Genomic DNA, 23,324 nt, shown 5'->3' with positions numbered 1-23,324 from the left:
AGATATAGATCAGGTTCAAATATGGACTATATTTGTCCACTCCATCCGGTACCTCCCACTCAAAATTTCGGATACATGTTCACTTTAAGACCTGCTTTCGAATCACTTTGATTTTTGTTGAAGCAACTTGCATTGCTGCCTTAATCGCGATGGTAAAAGTTGTTTCAGGGCAAGTTCATACTTCTTGAGCAAACATCCCTGAAGTTCTAAAAAACCCCTATGGTACCATATATAGTGGCTGGAGATCCATTCTTTTTAGTATCTCCTAATCAACATTTTTGTCAGTTCAAACGCCCAAAATTCTTAAAACTCCCTAAATACATGTGTTTTTTGGAAAAAAATTGTTTCAATATACACAGGCGGAGGGTATATCTCTGTCGGCAAAGCCGACTGATACTTTTTTACTTGTTAAATTTGAAAACAACAAATATGAGATTAAGCTCGACTTACATACAAATAGTAAGAAATAAAATTAACCCTTTCGACCCCAACGTTGCTTATAAACAACTTCGATTTTTAGCATGGTTTAATTTGAAACTGATGGGATTTTCTCATCAAAACTCGCATTGGTTTGGTTAATTGAAGTTCTGAGAATAAAAAAACAACAGCAAAAATATCAGTTATGTGACGATCGACCTATTTATTATGCATTATTCTCTATGAAGTGTAGCAAATCGCGCGCTCTTAAAAAATAGTGCATCAAGTAAAGTTAAAAAAAAAATATTTATAAATAATAATTTTAAAAAACAAATACGCAGTGTTATTACTAACAGGTATAGTTATATAACAAAAATAACATTTTGAAAAAATGTGGCATTGTTCCTTTAGAATATTTTTTTCTTTTTTGAAGTTGCTTATAAGCAACTTTGGTCCACGGTGATAGTGAAAACCATTGAAATCGAAAATATGAACAAACCACCTAAACGGCTCTGGAAACAAATATACAAGCCATTCTGGAGTTCAACTGAAACAAATCTTCTGATGAAGAGTGCGAAGATGAAAAAGAGGAGTTTATGTAGAATGGTTTGAACGAAATTTTGGAGAGAGGTGAAGAAATAGAAATCAATTTGCTAGAAGCTGGCACCATTGAACAACATGTTGTAAAGTATCCAGAGAGAGTCGAGAGTCATGTTCCAGTTCCAAGCGCCGTAAAGTTATTTACGTCCTGCCAAATTCGTCATTGGGTGGTATGGGAGAAAAAGGTCGACGTAGTTTTAGCAAGACAGGAACACCTGTGTCAAAGTGTGGTGTTCATCTATGTTCGAATACAAGTAAAAATTGTTTTCTTGCCTATCATACTAAGGTATTATTGATATAATATATAATATTATATCAATAATGATTCTTAAAGAATAAATAACAAGCAATTTGTATGTTCTTATAAACTTGTTTTAATTTATTAATACCATAAAATACTACCTCAACGGCCCGAAGTGGCTTATAAGCAACTTCCAATATCTGGTTCCCCAATAACTCCCGAAGTTTCAAATCTTCAAAAATCCTTAATTCGGAGCTAACAAGCATTGCTATCACGAAAAAATAATTTTTAGACACTCGGTTCTGGAGTGGGGCCGAAAGGGTTAAGTAAAATAAAAGTTAGAAGTGTGATGAAATTAAAAACAAATTCTCTACATCAACTGTTCTAAAAATATAATTTTTTTCACCTTACTTTTCAACTTCTAGTGGTCATAAAATAACTAAAAACTGAGTGTGACATGCCCTTGTAAAAATAATGGGGAAGAAAGGGGGTTTGTGAGTAGTTACGGCTGCCAAAAATCCTCCCATGATTTTGGGAGGACTTTTTTGCTGGGTTTGTGAAGACGTCTGTCTTCTATTGTTGATGCTGTTGTAACAGTGTTGATTATTATGTTTGTATGTTCGTTCTTCTGTTCAATCTGGCTCTGGGTCTATCTCCAGTTCTAGGAAAGTGGCTGGTTCGATGGGATGTAATCACAGGTCCACTGGAGTTAGATGAGTAGGTTTGGCGAGGCTGACTGTCTTGCAAGACCTGTTCGATTTCCGTCCAATAAAAATTTAGGCGACTGCAATATACAGAGCGTAGTTGAGCCAAAACTACTCTGGTTTGTCGTGGCAGCTGACGCTCCTCAGCTGCGATAGATGGGGGATGCACTCCGAGGACTTTATTCACACCATATTTGCTTATGGTCTTAGCAACTGCATCCGTGTGAATACTATTTAAACCTGCTTCATACGCCTGTTGGTCTAGGGGTTTTCTTATACATTGTTGGACCTCCCTCTCTAGAGCAAGAATATCCTTCCTGATATACCTGAATGTGTCGGGCCTAGCCAGCAGATGGTGATTGGGATGGCTCTCACGGTAACACCCAAGCAAGTACTGCAACGAAAGCATCTCATTGTGTTGCTTTACTGGAAGACAATGTTGATGTTCTCAGTGAGGCATTCTGACAGGTTTGAATATTTTTCCAATTCGTATCACATAATCCCAGGGACAAAACTGGAGCCGCATAGCTTACCACAGACCGACCTATTGCGTTACATGTGGTCAACAAGGTTTATTTATCTACACTCCAAGTGCTGCCTGCTAGGGACTTGAGGACCTTGTTCCTATTTTTCAGTTTGTCGCAGACAGCTGTGGCGCGATTTGAAAGTAGCGTCGAATGTGAACCCTTAACATTTTGGGACAGTTTGTGGTCGGAATTCTGCTACCGTCGACCACGACATTCAATTCTCTTGCAAACTGCGCTGTCCATGTGATGAACAGTGGCTATAGATTTTGTGACGGAAATCTGCATATACCTCACGTGAAAAAAGGTGGTAAGATCGGTTAAATAGGAGTTCAGTCTCTCACAGATGTCAGCAGGGAAGGTACCTGACACCAGGATCGTGCAATCATCCGCAAGCTTTACGATCTCGATGCTGTCTGGAGGGGGCGGAATACAGGAGAAGTAGAGGTCAAACTGTTACGGAGATATCACCCCACCTTGGGAAACTCCCTGTTTCACTTTACGGGTTTTGGACTTCTTGTTCCTGAATTCCACGTACGACTGGCGTCCACAAATTTAGTTGTTTAAAGCTTTTTGTCTGCTCAATATTCTCAAACAGCGTGGAGTGCCTGATTGTATCAAAGGCTTTTGATAAGTCAAGCGCCACCATCACTGTTCTATCACACGGCGGTCTCTGGGTGAGTCCTTGACAAATATATATAGAGATGGCGTGCAGTTCTGTTGTCGTGCTGTGCTGCTTACGGAATCCATGCTGATGATCGGCAACTCGATAGCTATTCCTGATACTGGGGAGGACTAAGGCCTCAAGTGTCTTTGCTATGGACGACAAAAGTGAAATCGGCCGGTACGATTCAATTTTGCTGGCATCCTTGCCTGGCTTCCGTAGCGTGACCAACCTGCTCATTTTCCAGACTTCGGGAGCAATTAGGGTGGCTAGCGACAAGTTGAGAACTTTAGTGAGATACTCCACTCCCGACTCATCCAGCTGCTTCAGCATTACCATGGAGATTCCATCAGGGCCCAATGCTTTGGATGATTTAGCGTTCCTGATGGCAATTGCAACATCATCCATTGTAAAATGTGGTGGTTAATCCTCGACAGGTAGAGATCTAATGTAAAGTAATACTTTCTTCTTCGCCCTGTCTCTATCGGGGTGCTCGACAAACTGCCGATTGAAATAACTTGCGCACCTCTTCGGGTCAGTCAACGTAACGTCGCCAAACGTGACTGAGGTCCTATCTTCCACCCTTTCAGGGTTCGACAGTGACTTAACCGTTGCCCACAATTCACTTATACCGGCTCCAATGTTGCAACTCTTCAGGTGATTTAACCTTTGTTCCGCTTATGTTAATGTAAGTTAACAGGCTAACTTCCAGTGTCAACTCCCTGACTCTGGGGTCATTGGGGTTGGCTCGACGAAGCTCATCACGCTCATTTGCTAATCCCGTCGCCTCTGCTGGGAAGTTTGGTCTTATTTCGGGTATTGGACCAGCAGGGATATGGCGAGCGGCTGCAGCTGTGATGATGTCTCGGATTGGGCAGTTCTCTGAAGCAGTGATTGGTGAACTCTCTGAAACTCTTTCCTATGATTTACGAACGTGCGGCGTTCTGAGGTGATGAAATCGGGTGGTCTGCTAATGGAGACAATTATGGGGAGATGGTCTGATCCAAGGGAAATGACGGGTTGCCTGGTAACGTCATTTGTCAGACCAGGTGACACGATGGTTATGTCTGGCGAACTGTGACACTCTCCTCTAATTCTGTTAGGGGCGTCATCATTGGCCGTGCAAAACGTAGAGCTATCAATCTGCTCAGCCAGCGCTGCCACATCTCATGATGCGCATTAAAGTGTCCCAGGACCAGACGATTATGACCTTCCAAAAGCGGGCTAATGTCAGGCTCGTAATCGGAGATACAGCTATTTCTCGACGGGATGTACACGTTCAGTTCGGCAGTTCCACACCTGACTGCTACCCCCATACATTCCATGTACGGGTCATTAGAGACAGGCTCAAGCGAGATAGGTCTGTATTGGACAGACGTTGCAATGGGAAAGCTAATCCCCCACCTCCACTTCTGGTGCGATCCTTCCTTAGCACGTTGTAACCATCACATCGTTGTAAGCTACAGTTGTTGGTTTCTTGCACCTCCGACTCATGAAATCTACTATTTCCTCAATCTTACCTCGGAGTTCATTGCAATTAAATTGCAAAAAGGATGCATTTTCTGGATTGGGACAACAACGACTGGTGTTAAATGCTGCGTGTGCTGTTGCTATCGAGGGGACTGCGTGGGAGTTTCGTAATCTGACGACGACTCACTGGGGACTGTATTCACGCAGCATGAAACAACATAGTCCCTTACGTGGACAAGTCCAGAGCAACCATCTCACCGAAGGTAAAGGTACATGTGTTCGTATTTCTTTCATTTTGCAGCATATACTGGAATGCCGGGATGAGGAAAAGGCAGGACCAATTTATTTGTGCTCAGTTTGTCACATCCGCATCTTCACCCAAAATACAATGTGTGTATGTTCCGTATAGACGCAAAAACTGCTGAACCGATTTTCCTCAAAATTTCAGAGAATGCAAATAGGCTATACATTTTTTTTGAATTTCGGAGGAGAGGGCTCCTGTGTCCTATTTGTTAAATGCGCTATACATGTTAATCTTACGAACGTGTCACGAACCTTGGGGAACTCCTCTCCTGAGGAGTCTACCGCCATCTTTACGTCCATCCCCTCATTCTCCTTACAAAGGGTTAGACTTATGACAGTCCAGTCCTTTGTAAGGAGACCTGGGTTCTGGAGCTCCAGCATCCTCAGCAGAAGTTCCTTGTCCACGGCGGGTGGGGAAACCCATGCATGGAATACCTTCCTTGATGGAATCTCCGCTACAGAGACCGCAGCGATTTTTGCCCCCTCAAAAAGGTCGTTGAAGCCATTAACGGTCTTCTTAAGATACTCTTGCAAGTTCCTGTTGAGACATTTGATGACATTAACTCCCTTCTGGAGGATGGCACTGCCAAACTGACGGTCACCCTGACTGACCTCCGTGGACACAATGGCTCTACGAAGACGAGCCTCAAAGAGCAACCAGTGACTTTCGCTGATTTTCCCGATTATTGCAACCGGGAGATCGTCATCGGTTGCCACTGTGGCCGTTTTGGCATGGGGTTTCCTACGTCCTTGATCACGGGCCTCGGTAGCAGCTTTTTCCGAGGAGGTGGACGCCTTCTCAGTACTGGTGCCAAGGGAAGGCTTTGCGATCAAGAACGCCAGCATAGGAGTCCGCCGTGTTGACCGCCTGGGAGATCATCGTCTTCTTTAGCGAAGGCTGGGGGCCTTCTGAAGAGCGAACCCGCTTCACAGTCTTTGGCTGTGAGGAATTGTTAGGCTTCTCAGAAGTCGATGGTGCCCCAGACGCTCCTCCCGTCGTGGCTCCCCAACACCCTGCGAGGGTCTCCGTAGCCTTTTGTTCTTCCGCTTTACCCTCGTCAGTTGGGGTAGGATCCGGATTTGGGACAGTCACCTTCCCCAGTTGACTACCCTTTCAAGAGTCATTTGTTGTCGGATTATGCCCCTTATCCTTCCTGATCTGGGTTCGGCTTCGGAACAGCTTTAAGTTCCACCTTACTGCCAGAAGCAGCAGGCTTCACCTCCACTTTTTTACTTGTCATCGCTGTCTTGTGAGCTTGTGGGTCTGGGGGGAAGATTTTGTCCACCAAGAGTTCACATGTGGGTGCGTTATGATCAGTTTTTTCGAACTTCCTTCGCCTTCTCAGAAGTCGATGGTGCCCCAGACGACTTCCCGTCGTGACTCCCCAACAGCCTGCGAGGGTCTCCGAAACCTTTTGTTCTTCCGCTTTACCCTCGTCAGTTGGGGTAGGATCCGGATTTGGGACAGTCACCTTCCCCAGTTGACTACCCTTAAGAGAGTCTTTTGTTGTCGGATTATGCCCCTTATCCTTTTCCAGTCCTTTCTGATCTGGGTTCGGCTTCGGAACAGCTTTAGGTTCCACCTTACTGCCAGAAGCAGCAGGCTTCACCTCCACTTTTTTACTTGTCACAGCAGTCTTGTGGGCCTGTGGGTCTGGGAGGAAGATTTTGTCCACCAAGAGTTCACATGTGGGTGCGTTAGGATAAGTTCTTTCGAACTTACTAACGTACTTGAGCTTACTCTTGATGAAGATAATCTCCCTCCTTGAATGCGAGTTCGCGTCTCTTCTCACGAACTTGCGCAGATACGGAATCGCACGTTTATAGTGCTTTGTATCTGCAGCCTCTTTGGCGGATTTTGCATTTAAGTCGGTGTCCGTCGATGAAGTCTCCTTGGATTCCCCAACGCAGGCCGGAGACTTAGGGTTAGTGGCTGTTGTTGGAGTTTCCGTTGATTCCTCATCGTTGGCCATCGACTTAGAGTCATTGGCTGTTGATGGATCCTCTTTAGATTCTCCATCAACATCCATTGACTCAGTGGCAATCTGCCTCCGAAGCTTAGTATCGGCGGGTGCCGATACAAGACCAGACTGGATCAGGTTTGTCACGGATTGCGAACCTAGGTCCACAACCTCTTCGACCACATCACCGTAAGTGAACACGTCATCATTAGACCTCCTAGTTGACTCAGCTGGGATCACCGTAATGTCCAGTTCGGCGTCAGTGAGGGTGAGATTATTTAGCGTGTCCTCTGGTGGCATGGTCGGAACAAGTCTCTCCAGTTGGTCTAGGAGTTCCCTACTCTGTCTCTCAAGACTGTCTCCGATAAGTTTGAGATTTCCGAGCAGGTCGTCCCCGCCTAAAACTATGGTCCTGTCAGCCGGGGACTGATTTACACCAGTTATGGCTAGAGCGTTGTCTTTTGGAATTGAAGCTTCGTCAACTATATTTCGGATTGAATTTTCTGCACTTGGAGCTTTTACAGCTGTAGGTGCCAAGGCATCCACACCTAAGACAGCCAGATAACAATCGCTTGATCTCGACGGCACGTGGCTTGTGATCTCACCAACCCTTACCGCCGGTACTGGGTTATTAAATCCCTGCACCATAACCTTATTCCTTTTTTGTCTTTTACCCATCTTAGTTGATTTATTTAAGGGAACTACCCCGACCCAATTTTGGTCCACGGGGGTTTAAAAGAAAGGCCCCCAGAGTCTTTGAGGTATGTGAAGGTAGAATCGCCTTCGGTTTTCCTCTGGCAGTGCCGACCCCACATAACTCAGAGACCCCCTTCCCATCCGCCACCCGGGAAGACGCGCCAGTAGAAGATTGGCAACCTAACCTAACCTAGCCATAAGACCCGACCACTCCCACATTCTTAAATATGTTACAAATCAATGGAAATGCCAGATGTTATGCATAACGAGGCGTTGGTGTAATTGTTTAGTTAGAAGACAACATATCGATAGCTATAGCTTCATCAGGTGGAAGGACAACACAGTCGGCCCTTAAGTTGCCACTAGACATTCATTTGAATGAAGGGCATACATGCAATATTAAATAGAAGTTATCATCCGGAACAAATGTACGATGGCACATTAAATTTCCTAGAAACTTTAGATCGATTCTTGAAGCATTTAAGAAGCAGTTCATGTTTAAATTTCAGACAAACACTTCCAGATGCCTCAAGTCACCACTTCTTTGGCGGTATGTTAAAATTGCATATCGCATTCTGAAGATTTTTTATTTATAGTCACTTGCAGATCCCGACTAAGTAGCGATGCGAGAAAAACATAATCGACTTAAGAAAAGGTAACATTAAACTGACCGGGTCGGCTAGTGTTTTATATACGGCATAATAATTGTGTTTGATTGTTTTTTGGTCAGGGGCTGAGGGTATACTGAGGGTGTCTTTTTTTGCTAAAGGCCATATTTATTTGGATAGAAAGTCTTACATGCTAACAGAATGGCTTACTGTACTATTTTAAAAGAAATCCCGTAGCTACTTCGCTACATACTCCATTGAGGGTGTCTTTTAAAACCTTTAACTTTTATCTTTTTAAGGGTATATAAGATTCGGCTTTACCAAACTTATTGTCGTTTTTTACAGCTTTCCGTAATGAGGTTAACGTTTCATTCATTGTTGTGAGTATGGCGTCATTTTGTGCGGCATTGCCACTATTCGGTGGAGATTGGAGAAATCTGTGAACATTTTTATTCTCATTTTTCTTCTTTTTCTACTCCGCACATGCTCCCAAAGAGAGCCATCGAGAGAGGCAGCATTAATAAATTTCCTTGCGAAAATTGTGTGTGTGCGTAAGGCAGCAGCAACCTGTCGCATATCTCCCCGTAACGAATAAACAAGGGATTCGTTTTGGAGTTTTTTTCCAACGAATTGGGAGAATGATTTTAGTTTGTATTCGACCGCCGCCTTTTGCGTTACTTCATTTCGTTGAATTGGCAAAACGCGTTTTATTGTTGAAATTTGCCGGTTTTTCTTGGGTTCTTCGGTTGGTTGCCTTGCAACCACAGTTGTATTTTTGCTATAGAATAATATTTAGAACATTATAGTTGTTGCTGTTGTTGTTTTTGGAATTGTTGCGTTTCTTTGTTGTTTGTTCGTACATATCCTCGAAGTTAGGCGGAACTTAAGGTTGGTATTGCTGCTGCATTATGGGCAACGCTACTTTGTGCACCATAATTGGTTGGGGAAGTGCAGTGCTGACATTTATTGGCACCATTTATTCCTGTGTTCTGCTGGCAATCGATATTGACAGATATCAACATGAAAGGGAAAAACCGGATGGAACCCTGTACTTTGTTAGTGGTAAGTTAAAATATAATGCATTACATACTTCAGGGATAATTTGTTAAAACCTTTTTATCCATCCTCGATACATAGACTTCGATTTAACCGAAGTGATTATAGCTGTGGTGGCCTTTGCTGCCATGTTTATAGCTTCCGTTTTATTAATAGTAGGCCTACGAAAGGTGAGTATTGTTGGAGCAAAAAAAGGTCAACCTTACTACTGTTTCTTGTTGTTTTTTTTTTCTTATAGAAACGTCATCAGTACATAGCTATTTGGATTGGTGTCACCGCTGTATGTATTGTCCTGAATTTATTGCGTTTAATACGAAGTCAACGTTCAATGGCTCAAAATCTTTTGACTGTGGGTAAGTTGTGTGTGTGTGTCTATGTTTGGATGTAGTGAGCAGGTTCTAGACTCATCATCGAAGTTTTATAAAATATTTAAAAAAATTTACATTTGAACGCAATATTTGGGTGTGAAGATAAATGAAAGAAATTAGCAACAGAATGGCGGGCGGTGGCATACGCACCCACATACTCAAACTAACACGTGCGGGAAATAAGATATGAATTAGTATAAACGTGGATGTTTGTTTAACTACCAACAACGCTTGCTAAAGTTTTCCGAAGGTAAAGAGGTAAAGTGTGTTTGTCGTTTTCTTTGTAATATTTCGAAAATGTTCACCACTGGAGTGGACGTTTGCCAGTTTGTTGTTTAATCCTCGATATAGACAGTTTGGTTGTGATTTATGAAGGACTAGAAGCCTGAACAGGATATAACTGATGTTTTATAAGTTCCACAATATGAAAAACGGAAATAATTGAAAACATGTCATTTGCGTACGAAGGGTTATTAATTATGTTTTTATACCCTCCACCATAGTACGGAGAGTATATGAAGAAAATACAACATTTGCTAGTTTTCCATCGCGAAAAAATTGACAATTTTTTAAGCTACACCAGAGGTTTTTTGGGAGCTTGGATTGAGAAAAATTCCATTCTCAAATCTGTTCGAGATACTAATTTCGGCTATTGCGCGTAAAAGTTATAGCGGTTTAAACTCTTGTTATACCCTCCACCACAAGGTGTTTTGAAGTAAAATGAACAGCTAGTTTCCTTTCGTTTATGAAGAAGAAATGGAAATATAGTATGACGTGGACCTATACTAATAACCCTTTTCTGGAATGTTTTATAACCCAATGGAAGACTAAATAAAAAATTTCAGTCATTTCGGTTGGATATTGACGTCACAACCTTCAGACCTAAGAAAATCGGGAGGTATCGTTCTATGGGGACTATATGAAGGCGTGGACCTATACCGATAAAATTAGAAGCGATAGTTAAATACCCCCAATGAAGACTAAATAACAAATTTCAGCCACTTCGATGGATTATTGTGGCCATAACCTTCAAGATACCCAAAGTCGGGAGGTACCGTTCTATGGGGGCTATATAAAGGCGTGGGCCTATACCGACCGACAAATTTCATATGGACAGTTTCATACCCCAAATGAAGACCAAATACTAAATTTCAGCCCTTTTGTTAGAATATTGAGGCCACTACCTTCAAAACACAGAAAATCGGAAGGTACCGTTCTATGGGGGCTATATTAAGGTCTGGACCTGCGCCAACAAATTTCTGTGGGAAACGAAGACTAAGTACAAAATTTCAGCCATTTCGGAGGAATATTGAGACCACAACCTTTAAAATACCGAAAATCGGGAGGTGCCGTTCTATGGTGGATATATTAAAGCGTGGACCTATACAGACAAAGTTCTGGGGGAAAGTTTTATACCCCCAAATTTCAGCCATTTCGGTGGGATAATGAAGCTAAAACCTTGAAAATACTGAAAACCGGGAGGTACCGTTCTATGGGGGCTTTATCAAAAGGTGGACCATTTGCAATACCAAACATCTTAGTAATAGAAACTTCTATACCAACTTACAAAGCTCTATCTTAAAAATTGCGGACAGACGGACATGTTTACATCGACTTAGGATTTTACCCTGATCAAGAATATATGTACATATATACATTATAGCGTCTCCGATGAATATTTCGATGTGTTGCAAACGGAATGACAAATTTAATTATACCCTCCATATTATGGTGGAGGGTATAAAAAATATGATACAAAGATATGAAATTGTAAAGAAGTCATAACCCTAATGTATCTTCATGATCAATAGGGGAATTCTGTAACAAATTTTTTTGAGTTACCGACAACATTCGGTAAAAATAAAATCCAAAATTAAGAATGTTGCTATCGGTAGGATTTAGCAACGGCTTTATTTTGGTTGTTAACTTACCGAACATTTTCTTTAATTACCGAAATTGTAAACATTTTAATTTTACCGATATTTGTCGGTAACTCGAAAAATGAGTTACAGAATTCCACTACAGAGAAAATTCTCAGTCGATCTATGCATGTCCGTCCGTCTGTGGTTGTCACTCTAGCATCCACAAAAACAGAGATAGGACGTTGAAATTTTGGAAAGATGGATCTTTTGTTTGCAGGCAGGTAGAGTTCGAAGATGCACTTTATCGGTCCACGTTTTGGTATAGCACCCATACAACGGTACTTCCCGATTTTTGGTATTTTGAGAGTTTTAGCTACATATTTTTGACAGAACTACCCTTAATTTAACATTTAATTCTCTGCAGTCACGAAACTTCTCCACCAAAAATTGTCAACATAGGTCTATGTTTTGGTATAGCCCCCAAATATAAATGTACCTCCCGCTTTTAGGTATTTTGAGGAGTTTAGCCACACTTTAAAAACGTATCGAGAGCTATTTGTGTATGTATCAATATTTTCGGTCTAAATTGGTTGTAATTTGATTGTTAGGGTTTAAAGCGATCCAAAAATGATAGATTTCAAGTATTGCTAAGTTTTCCGACCCAAATATTATTAAATTAACTATCACATACTTCGTCAAAAATCGTCAAAAATTTCTAAACGAAGATTGTTGGCCGTTTAATATCAATTCTTTAGCAAATTGTTATGTCCTTGATAGACTAGTTTCGATCCTCGCCACAGGATCTCATAATTTCCCTTGTTTCTTGTTTGTGGATATTTTCCATCGAAGATATTTTTCAATAACTTCTTCAACAAAAAAACTTTTTATACCCAAACATCAATCGTCGGCTCGAAATATAAGAGTGACCAAAGTTTTTTCAATGAGAAGTTTTTCTTAGGCAACCTCTTATAACCCCAACGAAAGTGTGGGCAAAACAAGAGAAACTCGCTTCACTTCTCCACCCTGGTTTTTATACCAAATGACTGAGACAAAATAACAAAAAAAAAGTCATTGCCGCCCCTTGACTACGTACGGTACAAAGTTGGAATAATGGGCATTACAATTCAAATCAAAAAATGGACTATCTCTTCTTCTTCCTTTTGCGGGATTTCCCCTACTAGAAGGCATGGTAGAACAAACAAGGTAAAGTAAATACTACAATAAATACAACTCAACAACAACCACATAGAAAATTGCTTTTGTTAAGGGTTAAGATGTGGTTGTGGAAATATGTTTAGGTTTTAGGACGCGCGACTGCAATTAATGCAGCCGCTCCATTCGGAGACCAAAGGTCCATTGTGTTCATCCTGTAAGTAAAAAACAAAAAAATAAAATGATAGGTGTGTTAAAAGTAGAAAAAAGTTTTTAAGTTCCCCATAGCCATATAAGACTTCTTGAGAAAAGAACAATAACTGATGGGTCCATGCTAGATGGGTGGGAGGCAGAAGAGAACTCACAGTAGCTGTGTCTAGTGTTGTTTAACATTGGACAATAACATAGTAGGTGCTCAATGTTACAGTAATCGACACTACTGTCCGACAGACATGTTCTGGATCTTACGTAGCAGTGCCCCGACATAACCCCTACAGCAATTCTGATCTCAGCCTTGTTAAGGAGTAGTAGTGAAGAAGTTTTACATCCAGATCGTTCGGCCATTTGCGAACAAATAGATCTGTGTAGAAGTGGTCGTGTTAATTGGTGAAGTGACACAGTGGGGGATGCACAGTTTCCTCAATTTCAATATTTGGAGACTGCGATCCTGCATGTGCCAGCTCATCGGCAATTTCATTTCCAATAATGTCTCGATGTCCCACTACCCAGCGGAAAGTGATTTCGTTCTTCAGCCTTCCTAACAAATCTCTACACGTGTTAACAATCTTGGACTTGATAGAGCAGATTTAAGTTCCTGTAGTGCCGCCTGACTGTCCACAAAAACTACTATCTGTCACTTAATCACTTATCTCCATAGAGTCTAGGCAGCCTCCTTTGTGAAGTACAGAAGCGTGAACGCGACTCACTCCAACACTTCATCTCCCTGAGCCTAAAAGCGCTTCTGACTGCGATGTTTTCAACTAAAAAGAATTATTGGCTTAAAATCCAGCATTGCGTAGGGCAGCCTGCGGTGTGCTTTTGACGGCGCCGGTGATGAGGATTGATTCGGCGCGTTGTACTTTATCCATCTTTGACTGGTTTGACTTGGTAAAAAGACATCTATATGTTAAGACGGGACAGACCACAGTTTTATATATCCAATGTATAACCGATAACTCTTACCTATTGAAATTTTACAGAAAATTGAAAGACTTACCTCCTGTTTCTGTATGTCGAAACGAAAAATTGTGCAAATGAAACACGTCCAAACTTTAGTTTTCGAAATATGTTTACCTTTGCTTTTGCTTCAAAACAAAAAACTAATTTGAAAAACACACACGTGTTTGGAAGTATTCTTTCTTTCTTTCCACATACAGAAACAGACAGTTAATTCTATTCCATCCAAAACCGGTAGTGGGAAGCTTTCGATTCGATTCCTTCTTGTAAAAAGTACGAGCTCAGTTTTTGTCGGATTTATGCTAAGTCCGTTGAACTTGACTCATCAGTATAGTCTACAGAGAACGCCCTGCATAAGCTCCGACAGTGTTGAAACAAATTTACCGCTTCCATACAAAAGTGGACAAAAATAGAAGGAGTTGACCTAGGTTGATTAATTTGGATTTTGATATAACCCCCATATATATCCAGAGCTCCGAATACTCGCTCGAATTCGCTCGCGAGTTAACCTCTTCTCGAATTTGAGCAAGTTGAGGGGGGCAACTTGCCCCCTCCCCAGCGCCAAACAAAAACTTATCCCACCCTCAAATAAACTTGCCCCAAACCAACCAAAAATATTGCATCATTTTGTTCCATATTCATAAAGCCTGGTGTATGGAACAAAACAATTTTGAACTTTTTACTTCCATATCCATGTCGTTTATCGTATGGAACAAAAAGAGACAAAAATGATGGCGTTTGAAACAAAAAATTGCCCAATTTTTTCAAGTTGCGAATAATTGCTCTGTTCCAGAACCTGCAAGAAGCTACTATTTTTTACTACGATAACATTTTTTCCTTTATGTTATCGAAGAAAATAGTAAAAATTAGTAGCTTCTTGCAGTTCTGGAACAGACCCAATGTGTCGTATGGAAGAAATTGTTTTAAAAACTGAAGAATAATAGTTTTTAAATCTAAATATTTTTAAATATTGCACTGTTTTATGAAACTACATTTATTTTCGCTTAATTTTAACGCCTCCTCCTAACACAAAACATATAAGATAAACCAAACAAAAAATTGCGATTCTTCAAAGTGACAAGTGGCAAATCCTTAAATAAATGTAAAGGAAACATTTAAAAGTGGTATCTAATATATTTCTTTCTCATACCACTGTTTTATTTAACCCCTGAATTTCCGGTTCTCAGTAGCACTTCACGTAAGGGAGGTGGAACACAATTGACAAAAAGTTGGTTTGGTAAAATGTGGCATAACGTGTTCCATGTGACGCAAACTGCCAGAAACACGAAAAAAGAACCAATGGAACAACTTTTTGCAATTGTAAAAATTGGCCATAACTTCTAGACTATAACAGATATCTGAAGTCTATAGTATTGAATTTTTGCACCACTTTTAGACTGTATAGACTCAAACATTAACTTGAGTTTTTCTCGAAACAGGCAAATGGCGTATGGAACACTTAAGCATGACACCGACGATATATAAAAGTTAACGTCGTCATCATTGGCAACGATCTTAGTTCCCGAGTTTTCGAAATCTTTCAGTATCTCATTCATTAATACGTGCCATAAGTATACGAAAAGTAACCAATGGTACAGCATTTGGTAAAGTGGAAGAGATGGAATTTTTAAATTCGGCATTAGGATAGGTGTTTAATGTAGAGATAGGGAGAAGCTTTTGGAAATCCGTACGTATTTATCCGAAAAGTACTAAATAGTACTATACTACATTTTTGTATTGGGGTCAGTGTTTTTGTTTATGGAAGGCGTTTTTGAAATGAGTAAAAAATCTGAAATTGTGGATGGATTTTCTTTCCGTGTATAGGAAGGATCTCGTTTTTTCTTTATATTATGTTGGCTCAGACCCAGAGCAATAACAATCACCTGATATTTTAATGATGAACTTATCTTAGTACCGTCATTGACCCGTATTACTGAATAGGAGTCGTAGGAATTTGAAGTTTCTCGATCAAAAATAGCCAATTTTCAGTAGAATTTCAAGATTATTTTGCACCATGCCTCTTCATTCCTTCGTTTTCCTTTAGTTTCTTATGAAACTAAGAAGAAGCTGTCAATTTATGCCAAATTTTTAACGTATTATAGACAATTAAAGTCCACAGCTTTCATAAGGTCTTATTTCCCCAGTATTAAAGTCATAGTTCGACCAATTTTAGCATTTTAAACTTGAAATAGCTTTTTTTATTCCAATTTTAAAGAATCATAACAGTAGCATTCAAAATTTGCATGTTTACTCAAGTTATTAAAGAATGTGCTATTCCGATGAAACACTTTAAACAGTTGGGCTTTTTGAAAGAAAATTAAAAAAAAGTTATAACGGTACGTTATCGAAGCCAAACTTTTTGTTGAAAGATGCTTCGTAAAATTACAAACCTAGATATATAAACTTTCCCGAGGTTATTCCGCGGAAATCGACTAAACTGAAATAAAAAAAATAAATTTGAAATGTGCTATTGACATGAAATAGATGGTCTGTTCCAGTACTTCAAGAATCTACTATTTCTTACTATTTTTTTCGATAGCATAAAGGAAAAAAATGCTATCGTAGTAAAAAATAGTAGCTTCTTGCAGGTTCTGGAACAGAGCAAGAGTGTATGTCGAAGTGTGCACATTAAGTAAATTTTTTTGAAAAAAGTCTGCACTTTAATGCCACAAATTCCACGGTTGAAAAATGTACATGAAATCTTTAAAATACCCAAAATTTTCAAAATTTCCGTTCCAAGAATGAAGTGGAATTGATCTTTTAAATCCTCCGAAAATTCAAGGTGCAAATTTAAAGCCAATTGGACAATGTAGATTTATTCTATTTTTAAAATACCCTTAGTAGAGGGGTACCGTTATATAGGTATATACCATGAATTTTGGATGTGCGTTATTATTGGTGTGAAGGGGTGAGATAAAGCTTAGTGTTTGGAAATTCGTACTGAAAGGGAACGAGTAGTACTAAATGCTGTGTAAGTGAAAGGGTAAAACCAGAATTGGAACTACTGGGTACAGTACTAAATTGAATTAGATCAGTTAAATAATAGGTGTTAGTACAAACAAATTTCCATTATTATTGTTTATTTTAATTTTATTCTCTTTCCGCATACGAGTCCATCTTAAAGTTAATTATCTAATAATAGAGTGACTCTTAAAAGTTCCACAGTGATCTTCATTCCTAATTTATCGAATGTGAGAATGGAAATGGTTTTACGTTGGGAGATCGCAGGCCGGATTGCTTTGGATGACTTACATCCAAGTTCCATAAGTCATCTGCGGTGTTCCTTCTAAGGGTAGATTTCACGATATAGTACTCATCGGTGGCCTAACAGTTTCATCAATTTGTAAATCGCTCGATTTAGAGCCACTCTGAACTGGTTTATCTGCTAATTCGTTTCCCATTATATTATTATGTCGCCGAAACCCAGCGAACTTTAACGATATTGCGTATGATATACGCAGAGCCTTTCTGCAATCAGGGATAGCTCGCGAATTTAAGGTTCATGACATGTGAGCATTAAAAGCCGCCTGACTATCGACATTTATATTTTCACCGGCCCTGTGAGGCTGCTTTCAAGTTCTCTAATCAACTCTGCTGATTTTCTGATTGCGAGAATTTTTGCGAGAAAGACATTACCGCTATCGTTAAACTTAGATGAGTGTTTGATTAATGGGCTTTCGCAATAGACATCGGATCCACCTTGAATCCATCCAAAACTTTATCCCAATTACCTCTGGTTGAACTAATTACGTAGCGTTAATGAAGTGGGCACATAATAGCTTGTGAGCTTACTGTCGCCAAATTCAAGCTGACTGTCAATTAAGTTTAAGGACTCCGCTTATTGAAAGTGTGAAACTTGCCACATTCCTCATTCTCAGAGTATAAATGGTGTCCTCTAAACTTCAAACTGGGCAAAGATATTCAGAGGTTAGAGTTCCAGCAGACTGAGGAGTGCTACAGGGGTGTTCACTAGGGTTATGACTTTTTTACAACTTTTTGCAATTTTGTGTAGTCACTGTAAGCAGATATATAATTCAAAATAAACTGTAGAGTCACATGAGATAACCAAACTGACAACATATGTTTCTCACTAATAAACATGTCGTAAATGCTTTTTTCAAAGATATAATTGTTGAACAAAAAAACAAAATATCCCAATTTTTTCTTTCAAAGTTTTAGTTATTAATAGGCCTAAAATTATTCTTTCGTGCAACAGGAAATAACTTTTGAGAAAATTTTTTTCATTTCTTAAATTTTTTCAAAAAAATATATTTTTTTAAATCGATTTGTGCGTGAACTTTTTTATACTTCAATGGAATAGCTGATAGTATGGTGATTAATAGGCAAATGTTCACTCATCCATGCTTGCTGGTTCGGACAGTTGCTCCATATACGTAAGTGCTTGCCAACAGAGAAGCCGTTTTGGTTGGGCACAGTGGAATCTTTTAGAACGTTCGGGCCAATATGCCAGTACCTTCCGTGATAATTGAAAAAAAAAACGATCCCCGAACAGCACTTAAACGATTTCTTTTTTATTTTTTTAGGAAGAGATACTCGAAGAAGTTGTGCGATATATTCTATTTTGGAACATTATTTAAGTTTGAGAGAAATAGTACACTGTGCTACAAAATTTGACTACAAAAATTTGCAAGCGTTCTGATATAAAATTTCTATCGTGTCGAGGTCCCTGGATAACGAAAATAGCTTTGGTTCCTTTGGGTCACTTCGTTTTTATACCCTCCACTATAGTATGGAGGTTATATTGAGTTTATTTTTCTAGCCATGTCCGTCTGTTGTAATCACTCTAGCGTCTGCAATAATTGAGTTAGAACGCTAAAACTTTGCACCCGAGTGTCTTTTTTCCATTGACAATCAAGTTCGAAGATGGGTTATATAGGTCCACGGTTTTGCTATAGCCCCCATATAACGGTTTAAAGTATTTTTAGGCTTTAAGCTACATTTTCTGACCAATTAGTTGACATTTCAGGTTCCCAATGACCACAAAACTTCTCCACTAAAAATTGCCAATATATGTAGGTCTACGTTTTTGTATAGCCCCCATATAACGGTACCGCCCGATTTCAAGTTTTTTGACATTTTTAGCTACATTTGCAGACCGAATAAGCTATAATTTGGCACATATCACCAATGCTTCCTTCTGTTACGACGCACAGTGCGTCGCGTATCTACGATGCTAATATTTCGCACAGTGGTTTTCTATCTACGAAGCACATAAAATGCTAAAATACGACCAAATACATTGGAAAATGTGTCTGTAACATTTAAAATATATCCCATCTACCGGTACCGTTCAATGGGGCTATACCTAAACGCGAACCTATATTGAAAATATTTTGTACATACGTTTTCTATCCGCTGAAAACTGAATATACCAATTTGTAGCAAAATCGATTGAAAAATGAATGTAAAACGAAAAAACGGCAGCCGGCCTTACATGAACGCTACGGGAAACCGCGTATAGGGCCCAATTTGAGCCAAACACTATCCACTTATATAAGAGACATTTTTGCAAAATTTTAGGAATCTACGCCCTTTCCTTTAAAAGTTATTAGCAAAGTTCCGCTAAAGTGTTCATATTTCGCACTGTGCGACGGCCTATTTTTTTCGGTGTCATGTCCATACTTCCTGAGATAATGGCCCCAAAGATGCAAAAAAGCCTGCCGCGCACCAACTACACTGGGTAGGTAGTACGTAAGATAACCCTCGAAGGGAGAAACCGATTTGGTCAAACGTTGTACATCGTATTATTTCTTACCGACTCGGATTATGTCCAAATATTGACTATATTGGACCACTTTTTCGGTTAACTCCCACACAAAGGTTGGAAAGAGTGGGGGATATTTGGCAACATGTTTTATAGGAGGCACTTGTAACGACGGTACAATTTTTTTCGGAGGCGAGTCCATACTTCCTAAGAAATTGGCTCTAAAAAAGCCTGCCGACGCCAACTAAACTGGTAAGACATTGTACATCGTATTATTTCTTACAGTCTCGGAATGCCTCCGAAAACATTGGACCCCTCTTTCGGTTAACTTCCAAGCAAATATTGGAAAGAGTTTAAGTACTCGTCTGGGTTTGTTTTTAAATTTTTGCTAACATGTTGTGTGCGCGACCCTAGTTACGATGGTACAATTTTTCCATGTGAAATTGGTCCAAAAACTCAAAGAACTGGTATAGGCGTCAGAAGTATTGTGTTTACTTCTTATCTTTAGATCCGAAGCTCTTTTGGCACTTTCTTACTTTTTTTGTACCCCATGTATATCAGGAAGTATGGAAGGACAAATCAAAGCATTATATTATAGTAATAAGGAGCACAAGGACTACCATAGGAAAAAATTCCAAAACTATTATCGACTTCACTTAATCAAAAATATTCGAATTTTTTTGGGGATGGACCGAGTTCATCTCGGAACTTGATTTAATTTTGTCAGGCTTTGTCAGCTTTGTCATCTTTGTCAGCTTAGTCAGCTTTGTCAGGCTTTGTCAGCTTTGTCATCTAAGTCAGACTACTCCGCTTTGTCAGCTTTATCAAGCTTAGTCAGCTTTGTCTGGATATGTCAGGCTTTGTCAGCTTAGTCAGTTTTGTCAGGCTTTGTCATCTAAGTCAGACTACTTTGTTAGGCTTTGTCAGCTTTATCAAGCTTAGTCAGCTTTGTCTGGATATGTCAGGCTTTGTCAGCTTAGTCAGCTTTGTCAGGCTTTGTCAGCTTTGTCAGGTTTTGTCATCCTTGTCAGCTTAGTCCGCTTTGTCATCTTAGTCAGACTACTCCGCTTTGTTAGCTTAATCAGGTTTAGTCAGACTTTGTCAGGCTTTGCCAGGCTTCGTTAGACTTTGTCAGGCTTTGTCAGCTTAGTCATCTAAGTCAGACTACTCCGCTTTGTCAGCTTTATCAAGCTTAGTCAGACTTTGTCAGGCTTTGCCAGGCTTCGTTAGACTTTGTCAGGCTTTGTCAGCTTAGTCAGCCTTTGTTAGGCCTTGTCAGATTTGTTAACTTTGTTAGGCATTGTCCGTTTTGTCATCTTTGCCAGGCTTTGTCAGGCTTTGTCAAGCTTTGTCAGCTTTGTCAGGCTTTGTCAGGCTTTGTCAGACTTTGTCAGGCTTTGTCAAGCTATGTCAGGCTTTGTCAGGTTTTGTCAGCTTTGTCAGGCTTTGTCAAGCTTTGTCAGGTTTGTCAGCTTAGTCAGGCTTCGCCAGGCTTCATTAGGCTTTGTCGAGCTTTGTCAGCTTAGTCCGCTTTGTCATCTTAGTCAGATTTGTCAGGCTTTGCCATGGTTTGTCATCTTTGTCAGCTTAGTCAGCTTGTCAGGCTTTTCAGTCTTCGTCAGTTTTGTCAAGCTTTTGTTAGCCTTTGTTAGGCCTTGTCAGATTTGTTAACTTTGCTAGGCATTGTCCGTTTTGTCATCTTTGCCAGGCTTTGTCAGGCTTTGTCATGCTTTGTCAGCTTTGTCAGGCTTTTTCAGGCTTTGTCAGACTTTGTCAGGCTTTGTCAAGCTATGTCAGGTTTTGTCAGCTTTGTCAGGCTTTGTCAAGCTTTGTCAGGTTTGTCAGCTTAGTCAGGCTTCGCCAGGCTTCATTAGGCTTTGTCGAGCTTTGTCAGCTTAGTCCGCTTTGTCATCTTAGTCAGATTTGTCAGGCTTTGCCATGGTTTGTCATCTTTCTCAGCTTAGTCAGCTTGTCAGGCTTTTCAGTCTTCGTCAGTTTTGTCAAGCTTTGTCAGACTTTGTCAGGTTTTGCCAGGCTTCATTAGGCTTTGTCAAGCTTTGTCAAGATTTGTCAGCTTAGTCCGCTTTGTCATCTTAGTCAGATTTGTCAGGCTTTGTCATGGTTTGTCATCTTTGTCAGCTTGTCAGGCTTTGTCAGCTTAGTCAGCCTTTGTCAGGCCTTGTCAGCTTTGTTAGGCTTTGTCCGTTTTGTCAGGCTTTGTCAGCTTTCTCAGTTTTTGGTAGACTTTGTCAGCTTTGTCAGGCTTTGTCAGACTTTCCACACATCCACAAAATTAAGCGGCCGCTTTCGAGGATACGCAACTAATTAGAGATATATCCAGATATGCCACTTGCCACAATGAATTTCCATTGTCTTTTCTGTTTTACATTTTGCAAAAAATCTCTTCGATCATTTAGCTCAACTCGAAAGAGAAATTAATAAGAATAAAATAAAAAAATAATTATGTTAATCTACTTTCATTTCATTCATTTCCCTCTCTCTTGTCCTATCTCTGTTACAGGTATCCAAGTGTGTTTATGGTATCCCATTGTTAGCTATTATCGAGATATGCGTAAAGATCTGAACGCTCCAACAGCCGAAGATGATACCTTAAATTTTGCAACGACTACAAAAATACCAAAAAATGCCATAGAAAATCAAAATCCTGCTGTACAGCCTCTGTATCCCAAAATAAAAAGTGGTGGTGGTGTGGAACAGAATGCCACAGTTCAAATGGAGAATGTTCGGTTAACAACAGCAGAGGACAAAGCTCCGAATGCCACCTATCCAACATTACCAAAGGAGTAAAAATAATAAAAAAAATATTTTTTTCTAAAATAATCTAAGACTACGTACTATTTCTACTCGAATACCAAAGTAATGAAATCGAATTATTAAATACGATAATCAATCAATGGAATAAAAATAAAATAAAACATATATTATAAAAAATGCCTTGAATAAAATATCTAAACAAAATATTTATACATTTTTTAAAAAAATTAAAAAAAAAAAACAATATTTATCTTTTTTAATTGTAACGAATTAGCAATTTGTATTTAATTTAGTTTTTATTTTCTTAAGTAATAAAAGTTGTACCTTATTTAAGAAGTGCTAAAGTTTCTTTTATCGAATTTTAAAACCAAATGTAATTTATTTTCTAATTTATAACCATAAGTATTTATGCATTTATTTAATTACTATGTTAACAAATAATTATATAAATAAAATATTAACAATACCAATTTTAAATGATTCGAAACATATTGGCTACACAATTGGATCAATGTTACGTCTTTGGAGGTAAGACAATACTTGCACTACATATAGTAGGTGGCTCGGTCTTAAAACATAATTCAAATGCGCATATGACTCGACCATGTCATCAAGATTGTTTTTTGGTGCCACTGTAGGCAAGATCAACCTTCATGTGGTAACATCCAACAACGGAAGGGAGGCTGATCAATTTTGCAGCGGAAAAAACATGGTAGTGAGCAGCACCAGTTTCCAAAACCCGCCACGTGGATGTCTCCAGATGGAAATTTCAAAACCCAGATTGTTCAGGTGGGGATAGACGAAATACACTCTTATCACATGGATTCGCTTCGATGGATTGTGTTATCACATGGATTGGAAGAGTATATGGGTATTTCTGAGTGAAATCGGACATTTTTCAAAATGAGGTTTTTGATTTCCTTTATTTTTTGCTGTGATGATGCTGCTCATTAGCAAAACATTTAAGTATATTTTCAGATTTTTTTGACTAAAGGTTCCAGAGATATCGCGCCTTGAAAAAG

At 39.6% G+C, this 23,324-nt stretch overlaps 1 protein-coding gene across 1 annotated transcript; it reads left to right on the top strand.

Moving 5' to 3' along the window:
* Positions 1-8,834: 8,834 nt before the first annotated feature.
* Positions 8,835-22,793, top strand: LOC141405839 (uncharacterized). Its single transcript, XM_073990583.1, has 4 exons — positions 8,835-9,250; positions 9,326-9,414; positions 9,483-9,597; positions 22,049-22,793. Exons 1-4 carry the CDS (start codon positions 9,097-9,099, stop codon positions 22,333-22,335), a joined length of 645 nt encoding a protein of 214 aa, XP_073846684.1. The 5' UTR covers positions 8,835-9,096; the 3' UTR covers positions 22,336-22,793.
* The last annotated feature ends 531 nt before the right edge of the window (positions 22,794-23,324 follow it).

Source organism: Musca autumnalis, unplaced genomic scaffold (assembly GCF_047663935.1).
Source record: "Musca autumnalis isolate F117 unplaced genomic scaffold, ASM4766393v1 scaffold_5, whole genome shotgun sequence".
Classification (NCBI taxonomy): Eukaryota; Metazoa; Arthropoda; class Insecta; order Diptera; family Muscidae; genus Musca; species Musca autumnalis.
This window is presented reverse-complemented; position numbering and strand designations above follow the sequence as displayed.

Bases quoted from the DNA above. Each gene is read 5' to 3' on its own strand.
- LOC141405839 (XM_073990583.1), top strand. From the start codon at position 9,097: ATGGGCAACGCTACTTTGTGCACCATAATTGGTTGGGGAAGTGCAGTG. The intron at 9,251-9,325 runs GTAAGTTAAAAT...CTCGATACATAG, and splicing joins AACCCTGTACTTTGTTAGTG to ACTTCGATTTAACCGAAGTG. The intron at 9,598-22,048 runs GTAAGTTGTGTG...TCTCTGTTACAG, and splicing joins TCAAAATCTTTTGACTGTGG to GTATCCAAGTGTGTTTATGG.